The sequence below is a fragment of the Taudactylus pleione genome, unplaced genomic scaffold (assembly GCF_031769625.1).
Source record: "Taudactylus pleione unplaced genomic scaffold, aTauple2 ptg000013l, whole genome shotgun sequence".
Lineage (NCBI taxonomy): Eukaryota > Metazoa > Chordata > Amphibia > Anura > Myobatrachidae > Taudactylus > Taudactylus pleione.
The window spans coordinates 1683574-1708743 of NW_028284416.1; the positions used below are offsets into that span (position 1 = coordinate 1683574).

Below are 25170 nucleotides of genomic sequence, written 5' to 3' on the forward strand. Positions count from 1 at the left end.
TCATGTAGTATGTGTACTAGGGTCAGGTGGTACGCATACTAAGGTCATGTAGTATGTGTACTAGGGTCAGGTGGTAATGGTACTCATACTAAGGTCATGTAGTATGTGTACTAGGGTCAGGTGGTACACCTACTAAGGTCATGTAGTATGTGTACTAGGGTCAGGTGGTATGCATACTAAGGTCATGTAGTATGTGTGCTATGGTCAGGTGGTACGCATAGTAAGGTCATGTAGTATGTGTACTAGGGTCAGGTGGTACACGTATTAGGTCAGGTGGTGTACGTACTTAGGGCCTGATTCAGAGTTGGGAATAGAGAGTGATATCTCTCTCAACTGATCATCTTGGTGAAACCATGCTGCACTGCACGTGGGGCAGATTTAAAATGTGCAGAGAGATTTAGATTTGGGAGGAGTGTTTCCAAACTGACATCTAAATTGTAGAGTAATAATAAAACTGTGCAGTATTTGTGAGCTACATGCAAAAGCAGCCAGTATTTACCACACATGCAAAACAAATGTATATAGTTAGTGTTACACCCCTTGCATTGCAATATGGTTTGTTCAGGTTCACAGTTGAGAGAGATAACTCACTCTATTCCCAGCTCTGAATCAGGCCCTTAGGTCAGCTGGTAAACGTATTAGGTCAGGTGATACGCATTCTTGGGTCAGGTGGTACACATGCTAGGGTCAGGTGGTACACATGCTAGGGTCAGGTGGCACACATGCTAGGGTCAGGTGGCACACATGCTAGGGTCAGGTGGCACACATCCTAGGGTCAGGTGGCACACATGCTAGGGTCAGGTGGCACACATCCTAGGGTCAGGTGGCACACATGCTAGGGTCAGGTGGCACACATGCTAGGGTCAGGTGGCACACATGCTAGGGTCAGGTGGCACACATCCTAGGGTCAGGTGGCACACATGCTAGGGTCAGGTGGCACACATGCTAGGGTCAGGTGGCACACATCCTAGGGTCAGGTGGCACACATGCTAGGGTCAGGTGGCACACATGCTAGGGTCAGGTGGCACACATCCTAGGGTCAGGTGGCACACATGCTAGGGTCAGGTGGCACACATCCTAGGGTCAGGTGGCACACATGCTAGGGTCAGGTGGCACACATCCTAGGGTCAGGTGGCACACATGCTAGGGTCAGGTGGCACACATGCTAGGGTCAGGTGGCACACATGCTAGGGTCAGGTGGCACACATCCTAGGGTCAGGTGGCACACATGCTAGGGTCAGGTGGCACACATCCTAGGGTCAGGTGGCACACATCCTAGGGTCAGGTGGCACACATGCTAGGGTCAGGTGGCACACATGCTAGGGTCAGGTGGCACACATCCTAGGGTCAGGTGGCACACATGCTAGGGTCAGGTGGCACACATGCTAGGGTCAGGTGGCACACATGCTAGGGTCAGGTGGCACACATCCTAGGGTCAGGTGGCACACATCCTAGGGTCAGGTGGCACACATGCTAGGGTCAGGTGGCACACATCCTAGGGTCAGGTGGCACACATGCTAGGGTCAGGTGGCACACATCCTAGGGTCAGGTGGCACACATGCTAGGGTCAGGTGGCACACATCCTAGGGTCAGGTGGCACACATCCTAGGGTCAGGTGGCACACATGCTAGGGTCAGGTGGCACACATGCTAGGGTCAGGTGGCACACATCCTAGGGTCAGGTGGCACACATCCTAGGGTCAGGTGGCACACATGCTAGGGTCAGGTGGCACACATCCTAGGGTCAGGTGGCACACATGCTAGGGTCAGGTGGCACACATCCTAGGGTCAGGTGGTACACATGCTAGGGTCAGGTGGCACACATGCTAGGGTCAGGTGGTACACTGAACCTGCCCCTAGCCAGCCAGTTGCTCCCAGAGAGACTTTATACAAAGCAGAGAGTGCATGTGAGCAGCTTTCTTCCATGTGACCACAACAACCAATCAGAGGAGAGGGAGACAGTCCAGTACATTCTGCTCCTTCCACCGCGCATTGTGACTGTCTGAGGTAACGTGTGGTTAATTTTGTGGCATGTGCGTGTGTGTGTGTGAGCTGTGTGTATGTGTATGTGTGTGTGAGCTGTGTATGTGTATGTGTGTGTGAGCTGTGTGTGTGTGTGTGTGTGTGTGAGCTGTGTATGTGTGTGTGAGCTGTGTATGTGTGTGTGTGTGTGTGTGAGCTGTGTGTGTGTGTGTGTGTGAGCTGTGTGTGTGAGCTGTGTATGTGTGTGTGTGAGCTGTGTGTGTGTGTGTGCGTGAGCTGTGTATGTGTATGTGTGAGCTGTGTGTGTGTGTGAGCTGTGTGTGTGTGTATGTGTGAGCTGTGTGTGTGTGTGTGTGCGTGAGCTGTGTATGTGTATGTGTGAGCTGTGTGTGTGTGTGAGCTGTGTGTGTGTGTATGTGTGAGCTGTGTGTGTGTGTGTGTGCGTGAGTTGTGTGTGTGTGACTAAAGGGTCTATTCATGAAGCAGTGAAAAGACTGGAGAAGTGTGGACCAGGGGAGAAGTTGCCCATGGCAACCAATCAGCTCCTACCTATTATTTTATAGACTGTATTTGATAAATGCAACCTCAAAGCTGATTAATTGCCATGGGCAACTTCTCCACTGGCACACTCCTCCAGTGTTTTCACTGCCTCATGAATAGACCCCTGTGCGTGTGTTACTGTGTGAGGCGCGTGGGGAAGCTGTGTGTGTCTGACTGTGTGTGGGGCGTGGGGGAGCTGTGTGCGAGCTGTGTGTGTGTGACTGTGTGTGGGGCGTGGGGGAGCTGTGTGTGTGACTGTGTGTGTGTGACTGTATGCGGGGCGTGGGGCAGCTGTGTGTCATACTTGCCTACCCTCCCGATTTGGACGGGAGCCTCCCGAAAATCGGGTGCCACTCCCGGCCCCCCGGAAAGGCAGGTAAGCCTCCCCCGGGCCCTGGGGATATGTGCACCCCCCTGCGATTGTAAGTAAAAACCCCGGCACCCTGGTTGCATGTCAAATTAATCAGTGAAGTCTTGTGAAGTTGCTTGTCGCATTCGTTTGCTATTAAGACACATTTTTCGGGCAAAAAAGCCCCCAAGCCCCCCCCCCCCCCGCGCAAGCCGAGTCACTCACGCCTGGCGGCTTACTCACGCCATGCATCTGGCGCTGCCTGGTGTATTGAGGCTGGGGGTTAAATTTACTAAAGTGACAGTTTTTAGAAGTGAGTTTTAATAGTGATGTTGCCCATAGCAACCAATCAGATTCTAGCTATTATATTCTAGAAGGTGCTATTTAGATGTTAAGTAGAATCCGATTGGTTGCTATGGGCAACATCACTTTTAAAACTCACTTCTAAAAACTCTCACTTTAGTAAATTTACCCCTAAGTTCCATAACAACTAATCAGATTCCAGCTACCATTTTGCAGAATACGTTAGTAAAATTATAGCTACAAGCTGATTGGTAGCTTTGGGCAACACCTGCACTTGTCCTCTTTACGTTTGATAAATCTCTCCCATCGTGAGACCGTTACTTGTTTCACATGTCCTTCAATTGGAGCAGACACAAGTTTGATGTTTACATGCACTACAGTGGTTTTATGAGGGTGACAGTCATTAGTGAGCAATTAAACCGTGACGACAATAGAATCACAATAGACGAGCATTAGGGCTGTTAGTGGGTCTTATCTCCAGTACTGTTGGGTACGTCTCCAGGACATATCCGGACGTGTTTCCAGGCTACTAACAAGCGGCTGCAGTCATTCCACATTTTCCAAGTGCAGCGGTACCAAAGCTATAGACTAGCTGTTGTAAATGACAACGGGAAACCTAAGCAGACCGGCCTTCTTCCTTACAGAGGAAATACACTTGTACTTGTGTAGCAATCTCTTTATTATTCTAATTATTATTATTATAAAGCATCAGCATATAACACAGCCCGGTGCACTGAGGGGATCAGTATAATAATAAATAATATACAATGTACTGTACATGAAACAAGAGCTTTAAGTGGCCTTGCCCACGTGCGCTTACAATCTAAGCGGCATGGGGAACAATTGATAAGGTAGCACAATAACCAGTCCTAGTAGGGATCTTAAGACATCTATCACCATCCTGGACTGTCAGTCATTGTTTATATTAACTAAACCTTCTTAACTATATAAGATAGAAAAGGGGAACTCTTGGCATTCATTCTGGGGTCACCCATAAGGAAGTAAGGCTACACGGTTTTGAACCCCCGAGCGAGAAGAGATACTTCTCTGCCTGAACATATAAATACATGAAGAGGAAAAAAGTATTTGAAAAATAAAGTAAATAATTTAGTCAAAGTTGCAGGAGAGTTTCCCAAGTAGCCAGAAGATGGACAGCCCCTTTACAGTTGGTATACAAATCTCTTGGGGTATAGCAGTAGCCGGTGACAATTTGCAGCCAACGAGGGAGATCACCAATTGTGCCAATGGACCATTGTGGATCCGTTTATGGTTTTGCCAGTGGTCCCGTCAGTCCAGTGTTATGCACCAAGTTTGCATTAGGGTAGATCAAAGATGCTTCTGTCCAGGTTTTAGGAAGTCTTATCCTCCCGGAATATGGGGGTCTCAAACTCATCAATTCCTTCACAGAATTGGTCAATCACAATGCATTTATAGTTCCAAAAAAGCAGGATCAACATCAAGATGAAGACCAACATGACTCCCATCACCAACATCCCTTTCTTCCAAAATGTGAGGTCCAAGTTTGCAAACTTAGGATCAGGGAAAGTCTCTTTCACTGCAGAGGGGAGCTGGGTACAGAACAGTGGTGTGGAGACACTTTGTTCTACCTCTCCAAAGCGTAAGATCTTGGATTCCATTGTAGTTATGTCTCCAGGATCTTTCTAAATCCGTCATTGGTTAACCATGAGTCTGATCTGCAGAAAAAAATATATAGACGTTAAGCGACCAACCTGTTGCTATCTGTCATCGTTATTTGCAAACAGCAATGTTCAAATCCTAGAGTTTTAAAGAGGAATGTCAGGATTGAAATGCATGTGATGAAAACAGTAACTTGTCACTTCATACATGTTCACTTTCCCAGAGGAGACTGCAGAATTTCAGGAAGTTCTCCCAGACTCCCGGGACAGCAGCACAACCTACCCCCTGATCCCGCATTATTCCCTTGTAAAGTAGGAATGAACGAAAGGGCTAAAGTGTTACTAGGTTGCATCATACTTATCCACTTTTTGGTCCAAAGGGGTAAGTGTGGGGGCAAAGGCCCATCATGCATTGGAATCTAATGGTAGAATTGGATGCAGGTGCAAAAAAATGCACCATTGAAAGCATAGGCAAAGCCCAAACTTAGGGCCTGATTCAGAGCCGGACGCTATTTGCGGACGGTTGTTCCAAAAAAGGGGACGGCTATTTAAAAATTTAAATTGAGCGCTCGCTCATTGCGGTTTGTTGACGCCTCTATGTCTGAGCGAGCGAACGAAAAATGCGCTCGCTATTTTGTAAAGATGCCCCTTTGCCGTTCGCATCACACGTCATCTCCGGTATTTATTTGATTAATCGGGTACGTCGAAAGGCATCTGAACTGCTCGCTGTGCTTGTGGTAGGATTTACTTCCCGCTATCACTGCGAGCAGTTCAGGCTAAAAGACAACCAAGTGACGTGGTCGATGACGCTCCCTTACTAATTATGCACTCCCATTAAACGCCCTTTTTTCCGTTTGGCATGCCTGTGTTCGGATCTCCACTCCCCCGTTTTCAAGCACCTTCCCCTGTTACCACCCACAAACGGTACATTCTGTCAATCAAATTAGCAGCCCCTCGCTGTTTTGCGAGCGCACGATTCCCGACCGCAATGACTGGTTTGCGCATGCGCATTACGACCCATACGCATGCGCAGTTGTGCGAACATCGCTCATAGTGAAGCGGCCGCTTACGAGTGGCTCTGAATCAGGCCCTTAGATCGCAAGCCAGAGCTCCCAGCTTTAGAATTGTGACAGTGGCATGCTCGCATAAGGGTACCCGGTCATGTAACAAGGGCAACATGCAACACGCCTCCCATGGTTGTGCCCAGAACCTCTGAAATGTTAAGCCTTCACCAACCTCCCCTGAAAACACCCTTTCACTGCTGCAGGCATAAGAGATGGGTCTGCTTTAATATGTATAGGAAGCTATGACATATACCTCACAACTGTCCAGAGTTCGGTATCACAAACCGAAAACATGGACCTCGAAAGGGGCTGGGCTTTCATGAGTGGGGCGGGGCGGAGTTTCATCCAATAGTGGGCATTTGTGGTGGATATGGGAAGGGCTTAGATGGATCGAGGGTTATGTTGTCTGCATTTTGCATTTCTTTATATGAGGAAAGCCAGATATTTCCACAAAACTGGTTTATTTACTTTACAGAACGAGCCATGACACACAAGCGTGTGTTTACGCCTCAGGTGTGAGAAAAGTAAACTCAGTGTGACCTAAGGTGTCAACAACAACAACAAAAAGTACCTTAGGGGCCTATTCATCATAACTAAAAATTCTCTGGAGGTAATTAGGTTTAGAGCTGGCATGGAGTTCTACCTAATTACCGGAGGAATTCATCATTCCTCCTCTCCATAACTATCTATTCCGAAAAGCTGTCATTTGTGCACAGATGGAAATGGCGAATTTCTAGATACAGAGCAATGCGCGGATGTAAATGTACGCATTTCTGCGTATGTCCAACTTTCTGAGTTGTACGGAACTTGGCCAGATCTGTTCTTTCATGAAATTGGACGCGTCAGGACGGGAAGTAGGGAGCTACAAGGCAAGCGCACGGAAACTGCCCTTTCCTGTGGGAGTGCCATGGCAGAGTCGTGGGCGTGTATCTTAGAGTCCGTGCGATTCTACGTACAGGGAGGCGAGGCCTGTTTCTGACGGATCTCTTGCACCTAGCCGGAGCATGTGCCGATACTAACGATGACTGTTATGGCAGGCGTCGTAAAATCAATAGAGGGCACATCCCGTATTAGGTGAACGGAATTTCACATTAGCATACAGCAGTAAATCAGGCTTCCGCGGCTGCCCGCAATTACAGCCACTTTGCCGGTGACTTAGAATCAGACCCACAGTGCGCATGTATCACCTACGGTTGGGCGTGCATAATTTTCGCCAGCCGTTTCCTAAATATTTTGACTGGCAGGCTGGTACATCAAAGAATACCGGATGTGTCCTAACTCCCGGAACCATGTTGTCAGAGTCTGGCGGCCATAACAGGCGGATGGGAATCGGAAGTGGGGAATGTGGGGGGATAGTTATAAGTAGTATTTGAAAGTAATTGACAATGTCAATGCCTTTCTTTTTAATATGTGCGGTGATCCTCGTGTTTTTGGTTTTGGATCTGGGTTTTGTTTTTGTTTTTTAAAAATTATAAAATGTTTTTAAAAACAACTAAAATCATGTATTTTTTTTCTGAAATCCAAACAAACCCGAATTCCACTTTTGTGACCCGGTCCGAACAGAGGGCCTCATTCAGAGGCGGTCGTAGGATGCAAGCGGTCGTTCTGAAACAGGGCGGACGCTTTCATCCTGAACGGCCACCTCCATGTCGGTCGTTAGGCTGTGGGTTAACACCCACAGCTCTAATGACCGCTAAGGGTGATGGTCTCGATGGTCAAGACCATCGCGACCATCGGGCTAATGACGAGACCCTAAGGTAGGGTCTCGTCAACCTTAAGCCCCAGGGGGCTTCCTGCTCTGTTTGAGCAGGAAGCTCCCCACTGACATCACTGATGACCGAACTCAGGTTTTGGATTCGGAGATTTTAGCTGTTTTTATCGATTTTTTTTTTTTTATTATTATCGATTTTTATCTGAAACCAAAACACGTGAGGGTGGTTTTGCGAAAAACAAAAACAAAACACGAAGGGGGGTCGGAGCACATCTCTAATGTTTTGCAATCCAAAAACCCGAAATTCGGATTTAAAATCCGAATTTCCGAACCACGGGAAGATCAGAACTCCGACTCGGATCTGTTCGTATCTCCTCAGAAGTTCAGAAAAGTGACTCAGATGTGTCCAGATTCACGAAATCCGGGTGCATTCAGATTTCTGGAGGACCGAACCGCAAATCTCTATATTGAAGCATCACAATAACTGAAAATATGACAATAAAAAAAAAATAGAATCTTGACCATAAAACAGATTAATAAATACAACTTAGAGCTACACCATAACTGTCTGACATTTGCAGCCAGACAGGAGCACAACACTAGCCGGCACCGCTCTGAGCCGATCCCTGGAAATAATCCACGTGCCCCTTTCTGATCTGCCCCAGTGCCAACTCTGTCCTAGGGATTTAGGAGCAGATTGGTGTATGGCAGACTCTGGGCGTACATAGAGATTATACTAACACACATCCTACCTGATTTCTGCTGTGCAGCCAGTCACCGTCAGATGAGACTGTGCTGTACAATGGGCAGAAGACAAGTATTTATCCTGCAGATAAGGGCCCGCCCTTCTGTTCACTGACTTTAACAAATACCATTATTCCTGTTCTTCAGACCCAACGCACATACTCGGTACACTGGTTGCAGTTCTCACAGGTTTTTTTTTTTATTTCCTGCAAGTTAATGTTTAAACTATTTAAAATGCAAAAAAATATATATATATGACAGTATATAATCAATGTCATTAAACATGTCACGATTGTGTTTGTAGTACAGAGTGTTTCGTCTAGCCTCAAACGCTTGTATCGCGCTTCGATTCACCGGCCAAGTGTTCCTGGAAATCATTTTGAAATTCTTTTCGCATTGATGATCACATCCTCTTCCCAGGCTTATGAAATGAACAATTAGGGAAAGGGAAGGTACAAGCAAGTGCCATACTGTATTACAGGACCCACAGAGAGGGCCCATTTTGCAATGCCACTCCTTCTTTCAGCACGTAAATGATTCTGTGTCGCACGCTATGCCGATACGAGCGCAGTTGGACGATGTTTTAAGTACTGCGTATGCGACTGAATAGCATTGTGCGTGCATCATTAGCGGGGCGCGGCGCCCTGCCCTCTTTCTGGAAGGCAAAAAGCGCCCTGCCCTCCAGAAGGAGGGCAAGAAGCGCCCTGCCTAACAGCCTGCGGGAACCGTCTTCACCCGCGGGTCGCATCTATTCTCCCTCTCTGCAGGGCTTGGGGGCTGCCCGGCGTGTCCGTAAGTGCCGGGCACACCCCCAAGAGTGACGAAAAGGGGACACGTCTTATAGACACGCTCCCTTTTCGATGACCACGCCCCCTTCTCGGCCGCGTGCCCTCTCTAGCTCCGGCGCCCTGCCTCGCGCCGGAGCTAGAGTGAACACTACACACCTACTGTAGGGGCCTATTCATCATTGAAGAGCGTATGGCCTCTGATTATGGAGTATTGAACTCGCAGCGGGGGATAGTTTACACCGGAGCAATTCATCATTGCTCCTTTGAGGGGACAACTGCTCCAAAAAGCAGCTGTCCCCTCGGTTAGTATCACAGCTACAGAAGTATCTGCGTTACTACCTCCTCCCCGTCGGCCCGGCTACGCATGCCTGACCCGAGGTCACACATGCGCACAGCCTCCAGGGAGGTAGTGAGGAAGCGGTGGCGGCGGGATCTGCTCGGATCCCTCTTCGCATCCCCGGAACTCCTTCCCATGGGAAGGAGCGGGGCTATGAGCGCAAACGCCGTCTGAAGATGGAGCTTGTTCTCGGCAGCAAACTCCAAGAACTTTCAGTTTTTGGAGTTTGCCGAAAACCAAGGGGCCCTGATGATGAATGACCCAGTAACTAAAATATGCAGTAACTAGCATTTCGGCATGGTTACCGGGCCATTTATTGTTTGGTGAATAGGCCCGAGACACAGAACACATTTGGAGGAAGGGAATGTGGTTTTTAATAGGCGTTCCTGGGAGGAGTGGCTAGGCTGATGCGGGCCTGATGCTTATAACGCTTATGTCTAAAGATGCACAGCTGCTCACACAGGGCTCCATGGTCAGACGGAAAAACTGCACCTGTTATAGGACATGTGCAAGTTTCGATGGTGCGTCCGATCTTCTGCCTGTCTCTCGGCCTCAGCCATGTACAGTCGCACATTGACTAGGTATGTTGGCCTCTGTCATACGCAGTAGATGGCTCTTAGCATACTCACCTTTGGATGGCCTCGGCCATTCACCAGTCAGAGTGTCCGGTGGTCCCCACAAGCTGATTAATGAGTGGCTGGAGCTATCCACCATTCAGAGTGCTGGGAGCTGTCTGTTGGGTATAAAGGGCATACCAACATAGACATACTAGGGATGTTGATCAGGAGGGGACCATCGCATATAGTGGATATGATTCCTTGCGTCGGCATAGTTTAACCGACATCTGACCAGCATTTGAAGTTTGCGCTTTCTCAGATTGTCCTACCTGAGGTCTGTGTTCTGTTACAGTGATATCCCCATAGATTAGGAAGTGGGATCTGTACAGTGATATCCCCATAGATTAGGAAGGGGGATCTGTACAGTGATATCCCATAGATGAGGAAATGGGATCTGTACAGTGATATCCCCATAGATTAGGAAAGGGGATCTATTCTGTACAGTGATATCCCCATAGATTAGGAAAGGGGATCTATTCTGTACAGTGATATCCCCATAGATTAGGAAGGGGGATCTCTACAGTGATATCCCCATAGATTAGGAAGGGGGGATATGTACAGTGATATCCCCATAGATGAGGAAGGGGTGATCTGTACACTGATATCCCATAGATTAAAAAGGGGGATCTGTACAGTGATATCCCCATAGATTATGAAGGGGGGATCTGAACAGTGATATCCCCATAGATTAGGAAGGGTGAATCTGTACAGTGATATTCCCATAGATTAGGAAGGGGGATATGTACAATGATATCCCATATATTAGGAAGGGGGATCTATACAGTGATATCCCATAGATTCAGAAAGGGGATCTGTACAGTGATATCCCCATAGATTAGGAAGGGGGTCTGTACAGTGATACCTCCATAGTTTAGGAAGGAGGAATCTGTACAGTGATATCCCCATAGATTAGAAAAGGGGATCTGTACAGTGATATCCTCATAGATTACGAAGGAGGGGATCTGTACAGTGATATCTCCATAGATTAGGAAGGGGGATCTATACAGTGATAGCCCCATAGATTAGGAAGGGGGGATCTGTACAGTGATATCTTCATAGATTAGGAAGGGGGATCTGTATAGTGATATACCATAAATTAGGAAGGGGGTATCTGTACAGTGATATCTCCATAGATTAGGAAGTGGGGTCTGAACAGTGATATCTCCATAGATTAGGAAGGGGGATCTGTACAGTGATATCTCCATAGATTAGGAAAGGGGATCTGTACAGTGATATCCCCATAGATTAGGAAGGAAGGGATCCGTACAGTGATATCTCCATAGATTAGGAAAGGGGATCTGTACAGTGATATCCCCATAGATTAGGAAGGGGAGATATGTACAGTGATATCTCCATAGATTAGGAAGGGGGATCTGTACAGTGATATTTCCATAGATTAGGAAGGGGGGATATGTACAGTGATATCTCCATAGATTAGGAAGTGGGATCTGGACAGTGATATCCCCATAGATTAGGAAGGGGGGATATGTACAGTGATATCTCCATAGATTAGGAAGTGGGATATGTACAGTGATATCTCCATAGATTAGGAAGTGGGATCTGTACAGTGATATCTCCATAGATTAGGAGGGGGGATCTGTACAGTGATATCCCCATAGATTAGGAAGGGGGATCTGTACAGTGATATTCCCATAGATTAGGAAAGGGGATCTATTCTGTACAGTGATATCGCCATAGATTAGGAAGTAGGGGATATGTACAGTGATATCCCATAGATTTGGAAAGGGGATCTGTACAGTGATATCCCATAGATTAGGAAGGGGGGATCTGTACAGTGATAGCCCCATAGATTAGGAAGGGGTATCTGTACAGTGATGCCCCATAGATTAGGAAGAGGGGATCTGTACAGTGAAATCTCCATAGATTAGGAAGGAGGGATCTGTACAGTGATATTCCCATAGATTAGGAAGGAGGATCTGTACAGTGATATCCCAATAGATTTGGAAAGGGGATCTGTACAGTGATATCCCATAGATTACAAAAGGTGATACAGTGATATCCCCATAGATTAGGATGGAGGGGATCTGTACTGTGATATCCCCATAGATGAGGAAGGGGGATCTGTACAGTGATATCCCCATAGATTAGGAAGTGGGATGTGTAGTACAGTGATATCTCCATAGATGAGGAAGGGGGGATCTGTACTGTGATATCTCCACAGATTAGGAAGGGGGGATCTGTACAGTGATATCTCCATAGATTAGGGAAGGGGATCTGTACTGTGATATCTCCATAGATTAGAAAAGGGGATCTGTACAGTGATATCTCCATAGATTAGGAAGGGGGATATGTACAGTGATATCTCCATAGATTAGGAAGGGGGATATGTACAGCGATATCCCCATAGATTAGGAAGGGGGATCTGTACAGTTATATCTCCTTAGATTAGGAAGGGGGGATCTGTACTGTGATATCTCCATAGATTAGGGAAGGGGATCTGTACTGTGATATCTCCATAGATTAGGGGAGGGGATCTGTACTGTGATATCTCCATAGATTAGGAAAGGGGATCTGTACAGTGATATCTCCATAGATTAGGAAGGGGGATATGTATAGTGATATCCCCATAGATTAGGAAGGGGGATATGTACTGTGATATCCCCATAGATTAGGAAGGGGGATCTGTACAGTGATATCCCCATAGATTAGGAAAGGGGATCTGTACAGTGATACCTCCATAGATTAGGAAAGAGGATCTGTACAGTGATGTCCCATAGATTAGGAAGGGGGGTCTGTACAGTAATATCCCCATAGATTAGGAAGGAAGGGATCTGTACAGTGATATCTACATAGATTAGGAAATAGGGGATCTGTACAGTGATAGCCCCATAGATTAGGAAGTGGGATCTGTAGAGTGATATCTCCATAGATTAGTAAGTGGGATCTGTACAGTGATATCCCCATAGATTAGGAAAGGGGATCTGTACAGTGATATCCCCATAGATTAGGAAGTGGGATATGTACAGTGATATCCCCATAGATTAGGAAGTGGGATCTGTACAGTGATACCTCCATAGATTAGGAAAGAGGATCTGTACAGTGATGTCCCATAGATTAGGAAGGGGGGTCTGTACAGTAATATCCCCATAGATTAGGAAGGAAGGGATCTGTACAGTGATATCTACATAGATTAGGAAATAGGGGATCTGTACAGTGATAGCCCCATAGATTAGGAAGTGGGATCTGTACAGTGATATCTCCATAGATTAGTAAGTGGGATCTGTACAGTGATAGCCCCATAGATTAGGAAAGGGGATCTGTACAGTGATATCCCCATAGATTAGGAAGTGGGATATGTACAGTGATATCCCCATAGATTAGGAAGTGGGATCTGTACAGTGATATCTCCATAGATTAGGAAAGGGGATCTGTACAGTGATATCTCCATAGATTAGGAAGGGAGAATCTATACTATGATATCCCCATAGATTATGTTGTAGCACTCTTTCAAAACAGCAAGTGTGAAAAGCAAATGGTCTTTATTGCATGTGCAAGTGAGTCTTGTAAAGAGTTTACAAGACTGCCTCCAGTCTACTGATACAGAGTATATATACATTGCTCAAACAAGTCATGACAGTACAATATGTTTTTACAAATACACCATATATTACACGTCTTCATGCTGGAATATAAATAACACAGTTACTTTACAAATAAGGAGCTTCTAGAATCTACTAAGACTACTCTTCTACGAATGACCTTATCCTCTTACACAGCCTAAAGTTGAACTACAAGTATATTCTATTTTAAACACACACAGAGTTGCAATAAGTAACATATATCTTAAACAACTACATGGTCTTTTCTTTAATTCTTTATATACTTCTAAACTGATAACGATTTCATCCAACATATATTTTTTATGCCACAAATATACTTTATCAATACTCTCTTTGTGAATTATATTCACACATTTTATCTTTTAACTAAAAAAAATTATTTAAGAAAAAAATAATATGACTTCAATGTCCTATTTCTTAATAAAACATTTCTATATATCAAAAGAGAATCTTACATTAAAGTTGTGGCACAAATATCCCTTTTGTCTATTCTTATATAATTATTTCTAATCTTACTTGATTTATGTAGCAATTTTCCTTTGGATTCTCATACAATAATTATCTACAGAATCTTTTGTTCCATCTTTACATAGTTTACCTAATATACCTGGTACATATCTCAAGACAAAGGTAAATCACTAAATATATTAAAAATAATAAAAAAAAAAATATTTTATTGCCTGTATCTTTTCTTTTTTCTGTACCCCTTTTTTCTTTTTTTTATTTGAAAAAAAAAACCTAACAAAATATTCAATAAAAATGAATGTTAAAAAAATAAAAAAAAAATAAAAATAAACCTTTCCACTATGTACATAATCCTGAACATATACTTGAAACCAATTGGAAGGATTCCACCAAGAATATTTTTCATTATCATGACGACTCTTTATTTGAAACTTACTCTTCAATAATATTTTATTACATTGTAGAAAGGTTATACATTACTTAATTTCTATTTAATTGTATTATAGTTTACTAATTTTTGTCCTATTGTTTGCTCAGCAGTTTTATTATAGTATGTTATATTTTCATGAATAACATTATGTTTTAATAACTTATATGTGGGGGCATAATAGTATTATATTCCCCTCTAGTCTTGTTTCCACAAGTTTTTACCTAATTTACTTGCATTCAATGGAAATGGTATCAAACCTACATTATGAGGACTACCATGTATTTGAGTACAAACCCAACAATTACTTGTATTTAGTTTTCTTCCCATCAACTGATGAAAAATATATATATTTTTTATACATCGCTCTTCTGAATGGTATTTTCAATATTTACAAATACATGCTAGGATTGGAGATACATTTTTAACAATGTTCTTTTGATGCAAATATAGTTTCTCCTTTTCATAATTTTCTGTAGTCCATTTACAAGTTGGTAAACATATACTTATTAGAAACAGCATCAGAAGTAACCATAATTTTCATGTTTGGTTGAGGACCCATTAACTCTGTCTACCAGTGTCTCTGTGACTCTTGACTTTTCCTCTTCACAAGAATTACCTCTCCTGATTTTATCAGGGTGATGGTGTCTTGCGTTGGTAAGGGCTGAAACATTATTATGGTCTCAGAAATATCCCTTACTTGTTGGTTGTGCCCGTTGGTGGACATCCACATACTTTATCTGGATCTGTTGTATTTTTACAATGGGATGCATGTATCCACGTGCTCTTCTCCTTGACTTTAACCACAGCAGGTGTTGTCAGCAGCACTTGATATGGACCTTTCCCGCCGATCAATTAGCAAGCCAGATCTCAAGAAACTTCTCATCATCCAAGATGCAGGTTATGACAGGCGCTGTCAATTGGAATTGGTTGTGTGCCTATCACAGAAGCTTGAATCGGTTTTCACTGTTTAGCAAATAATAAAATGTAGGTAACAGTCATATCATTGACTTGGTTTTGGCTGGTATTACAGTTCAGAGTCAATATAGAAAGTTTTCCAAAAAGGATTTCATTTGGTGATAAGTTAAGAGGTCCTCAAAGGGTTACTCTAATAGCATGTAAGACCACTGGCAATGCCTCTGGCCATTGCACTGCTGTTTCTTTTTAAAACTTTTGCATTTGTGGATTATACAAAGTATACAACTGCTGTTTTATACTGGACAACTCATACATTTGTTAAAAAAAAAAAAAATCTAGTCAAATTAATAAATGAATACCTTGATCAAAGGAAATTTCCTGAGGTATACCAGAAACGGTATGAAATACCGCCGGCCGCATGCCTAACCCTAATCCCCCCTCTAAGTTCCTAACACCCCCCTTCCCCGCTGCCTTAACCTAACTCCCCCGGGGGGGTGCCTAACCCTAAGTCCCCCCTGGGGGTGCCTAACCCTCTCTCCCCCTAGCCTAACCCTCCCGGGGGGGTGCCTAACCCTAAGTCCTAAACCTAACCCTCCCCCCCCGCAGCTGTCTGCTTGCGGTACCCGGCATCCCTTCGATTGGGATGCTGGGCGCCTGTCTCTGCATTTCACCCGCGCCGGGATATGACAGTCGGGAAGCCGGCTGTCGGTATTAAAGCAGCCGGTTTCCCGATTGCATCCCGGTATACCATATCTACATGTAAATTTCTATACTGTCTTTTAGCAATAATAGTAGCTGTAACTCTAGATAATGTGTATCCATAAAATTCATCAACACATTTTCTAACATCCTACACTTAGAACATTGGATGAAATCAATTTGAACTATCTGGAAATGACCTTGATGTGTAGCAGGTGATTAGGTAATGTCTTCACTGACTTCCCTGCACTACTCTGTAACCAGATAATACACGAAGCACAGTACCTGGTAGCTATGGCTGAGTATCCAGGTGCATACCAATATATTTGGACTATATTCTGCATAGCAGTCTTATCAGCATTGGTCAATCCATGACTCAATGCTGGCAAGAGTACATTGGGAATTACAGGCCTACCTCCCTTTCCATACCATTTATTATCAATGTGGCATCCTGCCCATCTGGCCTTTTTTTTTCAATTAGTTTAGTTTGATCAGGGAGTACATTTAATATTTTAGTACAATACCCATTTGTTCTGCCTGTATAGCAACTTCATTCACTTACAATTTTATGATCAACAACTGATGTACCGTTGGCTGTTACAAAATTTCAGGTAGCAAAACTTCAGAGTATACAGTTTATTGTCTGCTGCAAACCCTGATTGTAATGTTCCTGTATCATTGTTCCTATGACAACTTCCATCTACTAAACCAGAATTCTGCAATGGTGTTTCTGTTAAGTCTGGTCTTAGTGAAATAGTTTGTTGTATATACATTATACAGTCCTGTTGGATCATGAGCAAAATCTGTAAAATTCAAACTTTTACTCCTGTTTATATCTTCCTCATCTGATTTGCTTAATGTTAACTCATTATCTGTATCCAAATATACCTTTTCCTCTCTTTGAACCTTACAGGGTTCAATTTCCAAAGCTATAGTCCACAAAGTTGCAGAGTTTAAAACATTGCATCTGACAAGTGTAACGTTAGTAACATGTCTAGTCTTCTGGCAATATAATACCTGAGCATACATCAGCACATATGTCTATGAACAAAATAGTAAGCTGCTACAGCTGTTATGGTGCGTACACACTACACGATATGCTCCCTGAGCGATATCGTGTAGTGTTGTCCCCGGCAGGCTGTGCTCAATGTCGTTCATGACATTGAGCACAGCCGCTGAACGATATCATTAGCGATATCGTTCAGCGCCGGGCTCTCTCCCCCATTCCCTGACATGCAGCAACCTGACGAGATCGTCAGGTTGGCCTGCATGTCAGCCCGATGAACGATAATGACGAACGACCCGCGGGAACGCGCGTCGTCGTTAACGTTCATCTTTTTGGGGTTAAAAATGGCCGATAAAGTGGACGACTGAACGATATCGTTATCGTTCAGTCGTCCACTTTATCGCCCAGTGTGTACGCACCTTAAAACAAACTGGACTCATTTTATAGTTGCTTTTGCAGCTTCTATTTGCAGATTCATTAGTTTCGTTTCTGTTTGAATTTTCCTAATCACCATATTATCCTCATGAAGAGCTGCTAGCAAAGCCACAGTATCAATGGCCCTCATTCAGAGCCGTACGCTCTGAGCAGAGCGCACGCTCTGAATGAGGGCCGGGCTCCATTTTCATGGAGCGTCCTCCTGGACGCTCGTATAGCTGTGGGTCACCACCCACAGGCTATACGAGCGTGCTTTTTGATGGCCGCGATGGTCGAGACCATCGCGACCATCGAAATTGCGAGCCGGAGCCTGCGGTTGAGGTTTTCAACCGCAAGCTCCGGAGTGATTTTGGCTCTATCAGAGCCAAAATCACTCCCACTGACATCACTAGTGATGTCAGTGGGCCGGCTTCTGACGGGAGGCGTTCCCGTGGCGTCCCCGTCAGGGAGGCACGCCCCCGGCACGCCCACCAAAGGGGGCGTGCTGTCAATCAACATTGACAGCACGCCCCCTTTGATCGGACACAACGAGCGAAGGACTTTCCTTCCCTCCGTCGTGCGCATGCTCAGTGCATAACATCGACCCACTTGCGAGCGGACAGCCGCTCGCGAGTGGGTCTGAATCAGGCCCAATGTCCTTAGTAGCCCACAAGGGATCTTGAATCTGAATTCTAGTCTTTACACTTTGTCTTAATCCTTCTACAAAAGCACAATTTAGGATACTCTTATAATCATCTTTTGTAAATACATCAGAGACACCTGAATAACTTAAAACTTCCCTTCTAATAGGGGTATTCAATATGGAGCGAAAACTCAGTTTTTGCGATGTTTTCGCACCGATGACGTCATTTTCGCAGGTTTTGGTTTTACACCGTATTCAATTTCAAAGACTTTTCGCAGGCTCGAAAAGTCTTTGAAAAAAAACGGGGATAACTTTTCACCACTGAATAGGTGGGGAAAAAAAGTGCAGAATTGGGGTTTAGGGGTGCAGGCTTAAAAAAAAATAGCCTGCACCCCTGGGAATGACAGCTTAAAAATAACTGTGTCAAAAAAAGTTTAAAAAAAAATAGGGACACCCCAAAAAATTGATTTAAAAATTGGGGTGATAAAAAAAAAAGGGAAAAAGTGTTTAACAATAGGGAAATAGGTTCAGGGCTATTCTGCTGGTATGCAGCAGGTGTATTCTAGAATAGATTATTAGCAGCAGGTGTATTCTAGAATAGGCTATTAGCGGCAGGTGTTTTGTAGAATAGGCTATTAGCGGCAGGTGTATTCTAGAATAGGCTATTAGCGGCAGGTGTTTTGTAGAATAGGCTATTAGCGGCAGGTGTATTCTAGAATAGGCTATTAGCGGCAGGTGTTTTCTAGAATAGGCTATTAGCGGCAGGTGTATTCTAGAATAGGCTATTAGCGGCAGGTGTTTTGTAGAATAGGCTATTAGCGGCAGGTGTATTCTAGAATAGGCTATTAGCGGCAGGTGTTTTCTAGAATAGGCTATTAGCGGCAGGTGTATTCTAGAATAGATTATTAGCGGCAGGGTATTCTAGAATAGATTACTAGCGGCAGGTGTATTCTAGAATAGAATATTAGTGGCAGGTGTATTCTAGAATAGATTATTAGCGGCAGATGTATTCTAGAATAGATTATTAGCGGCAGGGTATTCTAGAATAGATTACTAGTGGCAGGTGTATTCTAGAATAGAATATTAGTGGCAGGTGTATTCTAGAATAGATTACTAGCGGCAGGTGTATTCTAGAATAGATTATTAGCGGCAGGGTATTCTACAATAGATTACTAGCGGCAGGTGTATTCTAGAATAGATTATTAGCGGCAGGTGTATTCTAGAATAGATTATTAGCGGCAGGTGTTTTGTAGAATAGATTATTAGCGGCAGGTGTTTTCTAGAATAAGCTATTAGCGGCAGGTGTATTCTAGAATAGATTATTAGCGGCAGGTGTATTCTAGAATAGATTATTAGCGGCAGGTGTATTCTAGAATAGATTATTAGCGGCAGGTGTATTCTAGAATAGATTATTAGCGGCAGGTGCCTAGTTGCAGAATTTTTTAAAACTTACTTTAGGGACATAAAAATATGCTAGTACCCATTTTCATGTACCCCAAATTTAATGGGACCACTTAAAAAAATGAAAAAAATAACCTAAGTGCTCTTCTGCATCACTTCTTCAACGTCGGGAAAAAAACACCTGCTGCGGCTATTTAAAACCCCGACTTTCATTTGCAGGCTAAAACGGGGGTACCCATAGTGATCCCCCATGTTTTTACAGTTTTAGGAGGGCCCTACAAATTATTCCAGATAAATTTAGTTTTTTTTCGCAGATCCCACTTCGCAAAGTTCCTGTTTTCGTAGGTTTGATATTGAATACGGGGATAAAGTGGGCGCGCGCCCGATACTTTATCCCAGGAAAATCTCCGATGTGGAGTGAAAAGTCCAGCACGGACTTTTCGCTCCCGTATTGAATACCCCTCTGAATCTAGCATTATATTCTCTAGCTCCTTCAATAGGAGTCTGTTTAATCAGAAAAACTTTGGACCAATCAACCTTAATTGGAAACATTTCTTTACACATATTTTTTGCACTTTCCCATTGTGTATCAATATTACCCCTATTATCATCCCTGGGTGCTATGAAATCATAGCACTGTCCCTGCTGTGGGGATAGGCTAGCGCCAGGCTGTAGCTGTCAATAACGACACCTACAGCCGGCCGAACGGTCATGCGGTATGACCGATCGTACATGGCCCTGCCGCTCGACGCTGCTATCTTGTAGATAGCAGCGCCGATAATGACGGGCGCGTAGCGCCCCTGTCATTTACCGGCCAGACCCCCGATCATACATCGGGAAGAAGCGGCATCAGCGCACATAACGTGCGCTGATACCGCTTCTAGGTTTCGTACATCTACTCCTATGAGTTTTATACAACCTTTGTAGTTTAATTAATACCTCTGCAAGTATAGCTCTATAATAGTAGTAGTGCCCATATGCAGTTCCCCCCTGTAGTGGTGCCCATATGCAATGCCCCCAGTTGCGGTGCCCATATGCAGTGCCCCCTGTAGTGGTGCCCTTATGCAGTGACCTGTAGTGGTGCCCTTATGCAGTGCCCCCTGTATAGGTGCCCATATGTAGTCCCCCCAGTAGTTGTGCCCCTTAAAGTAGTGCCACTGTAGTTCTGCCCCCCATACTGTGCCCCCTGTAGTAGTGCCCATATGCAGTTCCCCCCTGTAGTGGTGCCCATATGCAGTGCACCCTGTAGTGGTGCCCATATGCAGTGCCCCCCTGTAGTGGTGCCCTTATGCAGTGCCACATGTATAGGTGCCCATATGCAGTGCCCCAGTAGTTGTGCCCTTTAAAGCTTTAAAGTAGTGCCCCTGTAGTTCTGGTCCCATACTGTGCCCCCGTTAGTAGTGCCCATATGCAATGCCCCCTGTTGTGGTGCCCATATGCAGTGCCCCCTGTAGTGGTGCCCATTTGCAATGCCCCCTGTTGTGGTGCCCATATGCAGTGCCCCCTATAGTGGTGCCCATTTGCAATGCCCCCTGTTGTGGTGCCCATTTGCAGTGCCCCCTGTAGTGGTGCCCATATGCATTGCCCCCTGTAGTGGTGCCCTTATGCAGTGCCCTCTGTATAGGTGCCCATATGCAGTGCCCCCAGTAGTTGTGCCCCTTAAAGTAGTGCCCCTGTAGTTGTGCCCATATGCAGTTCCCCCCCTGTAGTGGTGCCCATATGCAATGCCCCCTGATGTGGTGTCCTTATGCAGTGTCCCCTGTATAGGTGCCCATATGCAGTACCCCCAGTAGTGCCCCTGTAGTTCTGTGTCGTTGTCCCCCCTGTAGTTCTGCCCCCCCCCCCAGTACTTACCTGAGCTGTCGGCCGTGATGTAATTGCCGCTGGCGCCCTGACTGGATCTAACTAGATCCAGCAGGCGCGGCCGCGACGGCTCCTCAGTGCACGGGTGATGTCATGACGTCACCCGCACACTGCATTACTGGGAACGCTTCCTTAGCCTCCGATCGCTTCAGAGGCCAGCGCTCACAGTTCAATGCTGGCGCCCGGCATGCTGTCAGCTAAGACAGCTGCCAGGTACACAGCAACGCGAGGCGCCCTACGGACAGCTGCTGCGCCTGGAGCTTGCGCTCCACTGAAGCTGCCCTCCCTACGCCCCTGCCGAAGTGATACTTGAAATCCGAACCTGACCAGATCCTGGCTCTGTAAAAGTAGCCCAATCACACTCATATACATTCAGTCATTTTATACTATGGTCAACAAGGTTTTAACAATCTCTTAAATAAACAGCAAAAAGGGAATATCAACTGGTACCATTTCTATATGCATATTATATATAAACAAATAAATAGTTGCAATTTCACACTTACGTAAATAACACTGTAAATACCTTTCAGCAAAGTCAGAGGTCAGGAACTAGAAGTACGGTGATCATTGTCAGATAACAATATTTACCTTTGTGGCCACTTGTGATCCCGTACTTCAGGTCTCCGTTCCCCGTTCCTTGTTCACTGAGAGATTTTACAGATGTATCTCGGTGGCAGCTTCCAAATATTGTAGCACTCTTTCAAAACAGCAAGTGTGAAAAGCAAATGGTCTTTATTGCACATGTACCGTAAGTGAGCTTACAAGCCTGCCTCCAGTCTACTGATACAGAGTATACATTGCTCAAACAAGTCATACATACACCATATATGACACGTCTTCATGCTGGAATATAAATAACACAGTTACTTTACAAATAAGGAGCTTCTAGGATCTTCTAAGACTACTCTTCTACGAATGACCTTATCCTCTTACACAGCCTAATGTTGAACTACAAGTATATTCTATTTTAAACACACTCAGAGTTGCAATAAGTAACATATAGCTTAAACAAATACATGGTATTTTCTTTAATTCCTTATATACTTCTAAACTGATAACGATTTCATCCAACATATATTTTTTATGCCACAAATATGCTTTTTCAATTAGGAAGTGGGATCTGTACAGTGATATCTCCATAGATTAGGAAGTGGGATCTGTACAGTGATATCTCCATAGATTAGGAAGTGGGATCTGTATAGTGATAGCCCCATAGATTAGGAAGTGGGATCTGTATAGTGATAGCCCCATAGATTAGGAAGTGGGATCTGTCCAGTGATATCTCCATAGATTAGGAAGTGGGATCTGTACAGTGATATCTCCATAGATTAGGAAGGGGATCTGTACAGTGATATCCCCATAGATTAGGAAGGGGGATCTGTACAGTGATAGCTCCATAGATTAGGAAGTGGGATATGTACAGTGATATCCCCATAGATTAGGAAGTGGGATCTGTACAGTGATAGCCCCATAGATTAGGAAGTGGGATCTGTACAGTGATAGCCCCATAGATTAGGAAGTGGGATCTGTACAGTGATATCTCCATAGATTAGGAAGGGGGATCTATACAGTGATATCTCCATAGATTAGGAAGTGGGATCTGTACAGTGATATCTCCATAGATTAGGAAGTGGGATCTGTACAGTGATATCTCCATAGATTAGAAAGTGGGATCTGTACAGTGATAGCCCTATAGATTAGGAAGTGGGATCTGTACAGTGATAGCCCCATAGATTAGGAAGTGGGATCTGTACAGTGATATCTCCATAGATTAGGAAGGGGGATCTGTACAGTGATATCTCCATAGATTAGGAAGTGGGATCTGTACAGTGATATCTCCATAGATTAGGAAATGGGATCTGTACAGTGATATCCCCATAGATTAGGAAGTGGGATCTGTATAGTGATATCTCCATAGATTAGGAAGGGGGATCTGTACAGTGATAGCCCTATAGATTAGGAAGTGGGATCTGTACAGTGATAGCCCCATAGATTAGGAAGTGGGATCTGTACAGTGATATCTCCATAGATTAGGAAGGGGGATATGTACAGTGATATCCCCATAGATTAGGAAGGGGGATATGTACAGTGATATCTCCATAGATTAGGAAGGGGGATATGTACAGTGATATCTCCATAGATTAGGAAGGGGGATATGTACAGTGATATCTCCATAGATTAGGAAGTGGGATCTGTACAGTGATAGCCCCATAGATTAGGAAGTGGGATCTGTACAGTGATAGCCCCATAGATTAGGAAGTGGGATCTGTACAGTGATATCTCCATAGATTAGGAAGGGGGATATGTACAGTGATATCCCCATAGATTAGGAAGGGGGATCTGTACAGTGATATCCCCATAGATTAGGAAGGGGGGATCTGTACAGTGATATCCCCATAGATTAGGAAGGGGGGATCTGTACAGTGATATCCCCAGAGATTAGGAAGGGGGGATATGTACAGCGATATCTCCATAGATTAGGAAGGGGGATCTGAACAGTGATATCCCCAGAGATTAGGAAAGGGGATCTGAACAGTGATATCTCCAGAGATTAGGCAGGGGGATCTGAACAGTGATATCCCCAGAGATTAGGAAGGGGGGATATATATTATACCTCCCAAAATTTAGACACACGAAAAACAAGACACCATCCAACATTCAACTTTTCTGAATTGAAACATACATAGTCACCTGGATGTCTTGTATAGCACTTCTGAAGCTCTCTAGACTATCCCCAACACCTCTCCCCAGGAGGTAACTCTCCATTGCTGCCAGAATCTGACTGTGCTGTATGTAGCTTCCAACATTCCAACAAATGTCCTGGCTGTCTGCGCAGTGAAACAGGTTCTACTTATTGCATACAAAACTGAATAGCGTGTGCCAGTATAGCAGTTTTATCTGACAGTGAGAGAGTGCACTTACACGAGATGCAGTATATTATTATACAAGGAATTTATCAGTATTATTACAGTACAGAACATTGTGGTCGGAAATGATCCAGACAGCCTTGACTATGTACCGCCCTGATCTGCGGGATTACAAGTAGGGTACTTCTCCATCTAGCATGGTGCTGAGAATTACAGCAAACACTCCGCACAGGACAACCAGTGCCGACCGTACATGCAGAGACTAGAGAGCTAAATCCAACATACACAGTGGGCCTGGTGCTGAGCCGGAGGGGTAAACGCAATAGCCTGAGAGTCTGCACTATGGATCTGATTCAGACCCGGACGCTAAGAAGTGTTCGCTCCGATGTTTGCACTCTGCGGATGCGTATGCAGTGCGCCTGCGTGAAACAGTGCGAAGGCTGAGGAAGCGTTCGCTCGCTGCGCACAGACAGCCCAGCAGAGTGAGTGACAGGAGAAGCCGTTTGTGGGTGGTGACAGGGGCTGACCACTAGAAACGGGGGAGTGGAGGTGTGAACGCAGGCGTACCTGAGCGTCTTAACGCCGTTGTAGAGGCGTGCATAATTAAGAGGCAGCATCATAGTACCCGTCACCTGGTTGTATTTCACACTGAAGTGCTTGCGGTAGGGTTTAGTCAATCTCAAGCGCGGCGATCGTATCCGATGTTACCCGATGTACCGATGGTTGCTTACACTTCCTGGAGATGACGTGCACAAGTGGGCGTCTTCAGATAGGCTGGTGGGCGTCTGCATACACAAAGTGATCGCACGCC

General features: G+C 44.8%; 1 protein-coding gene across 10 annotated transcripts in view; it reads left to right on the plus strand.

The window, feature by feature from the left end:
* The first annotated feature begins 1932 nt into the window (after window positions 1-1932).
* LOC148542285 (uncharacterized) overlaps window positions 1933-25170 on the plus strand; it is a 116241-nt gene continuing 93003 nt past the window's right edge. For 5 of the 10 annotated variants that reach the window (XM_088469707.1, XM_088469752.1, XM_088469761.1 and 2 more), the window contains exon 1: window positions 2590-2944. In XM_088469707.1, the coding sequence (XP_088325833.1) occupies window positions 2635-2944 (310 nt within the window). In that variant the 5' untranslated portion in view covers window positions 2590-2634. Of the gene's footprint in view, window positions 2007-2589; window positions 2945-22177; window positions 22241-25170 lie in introns of those variants that run through there. The other 5 variants (XM_088469731.1, XM_088469716.1, XM_088469728.1 and 2 more) reach the window with 5 other exon arrangements.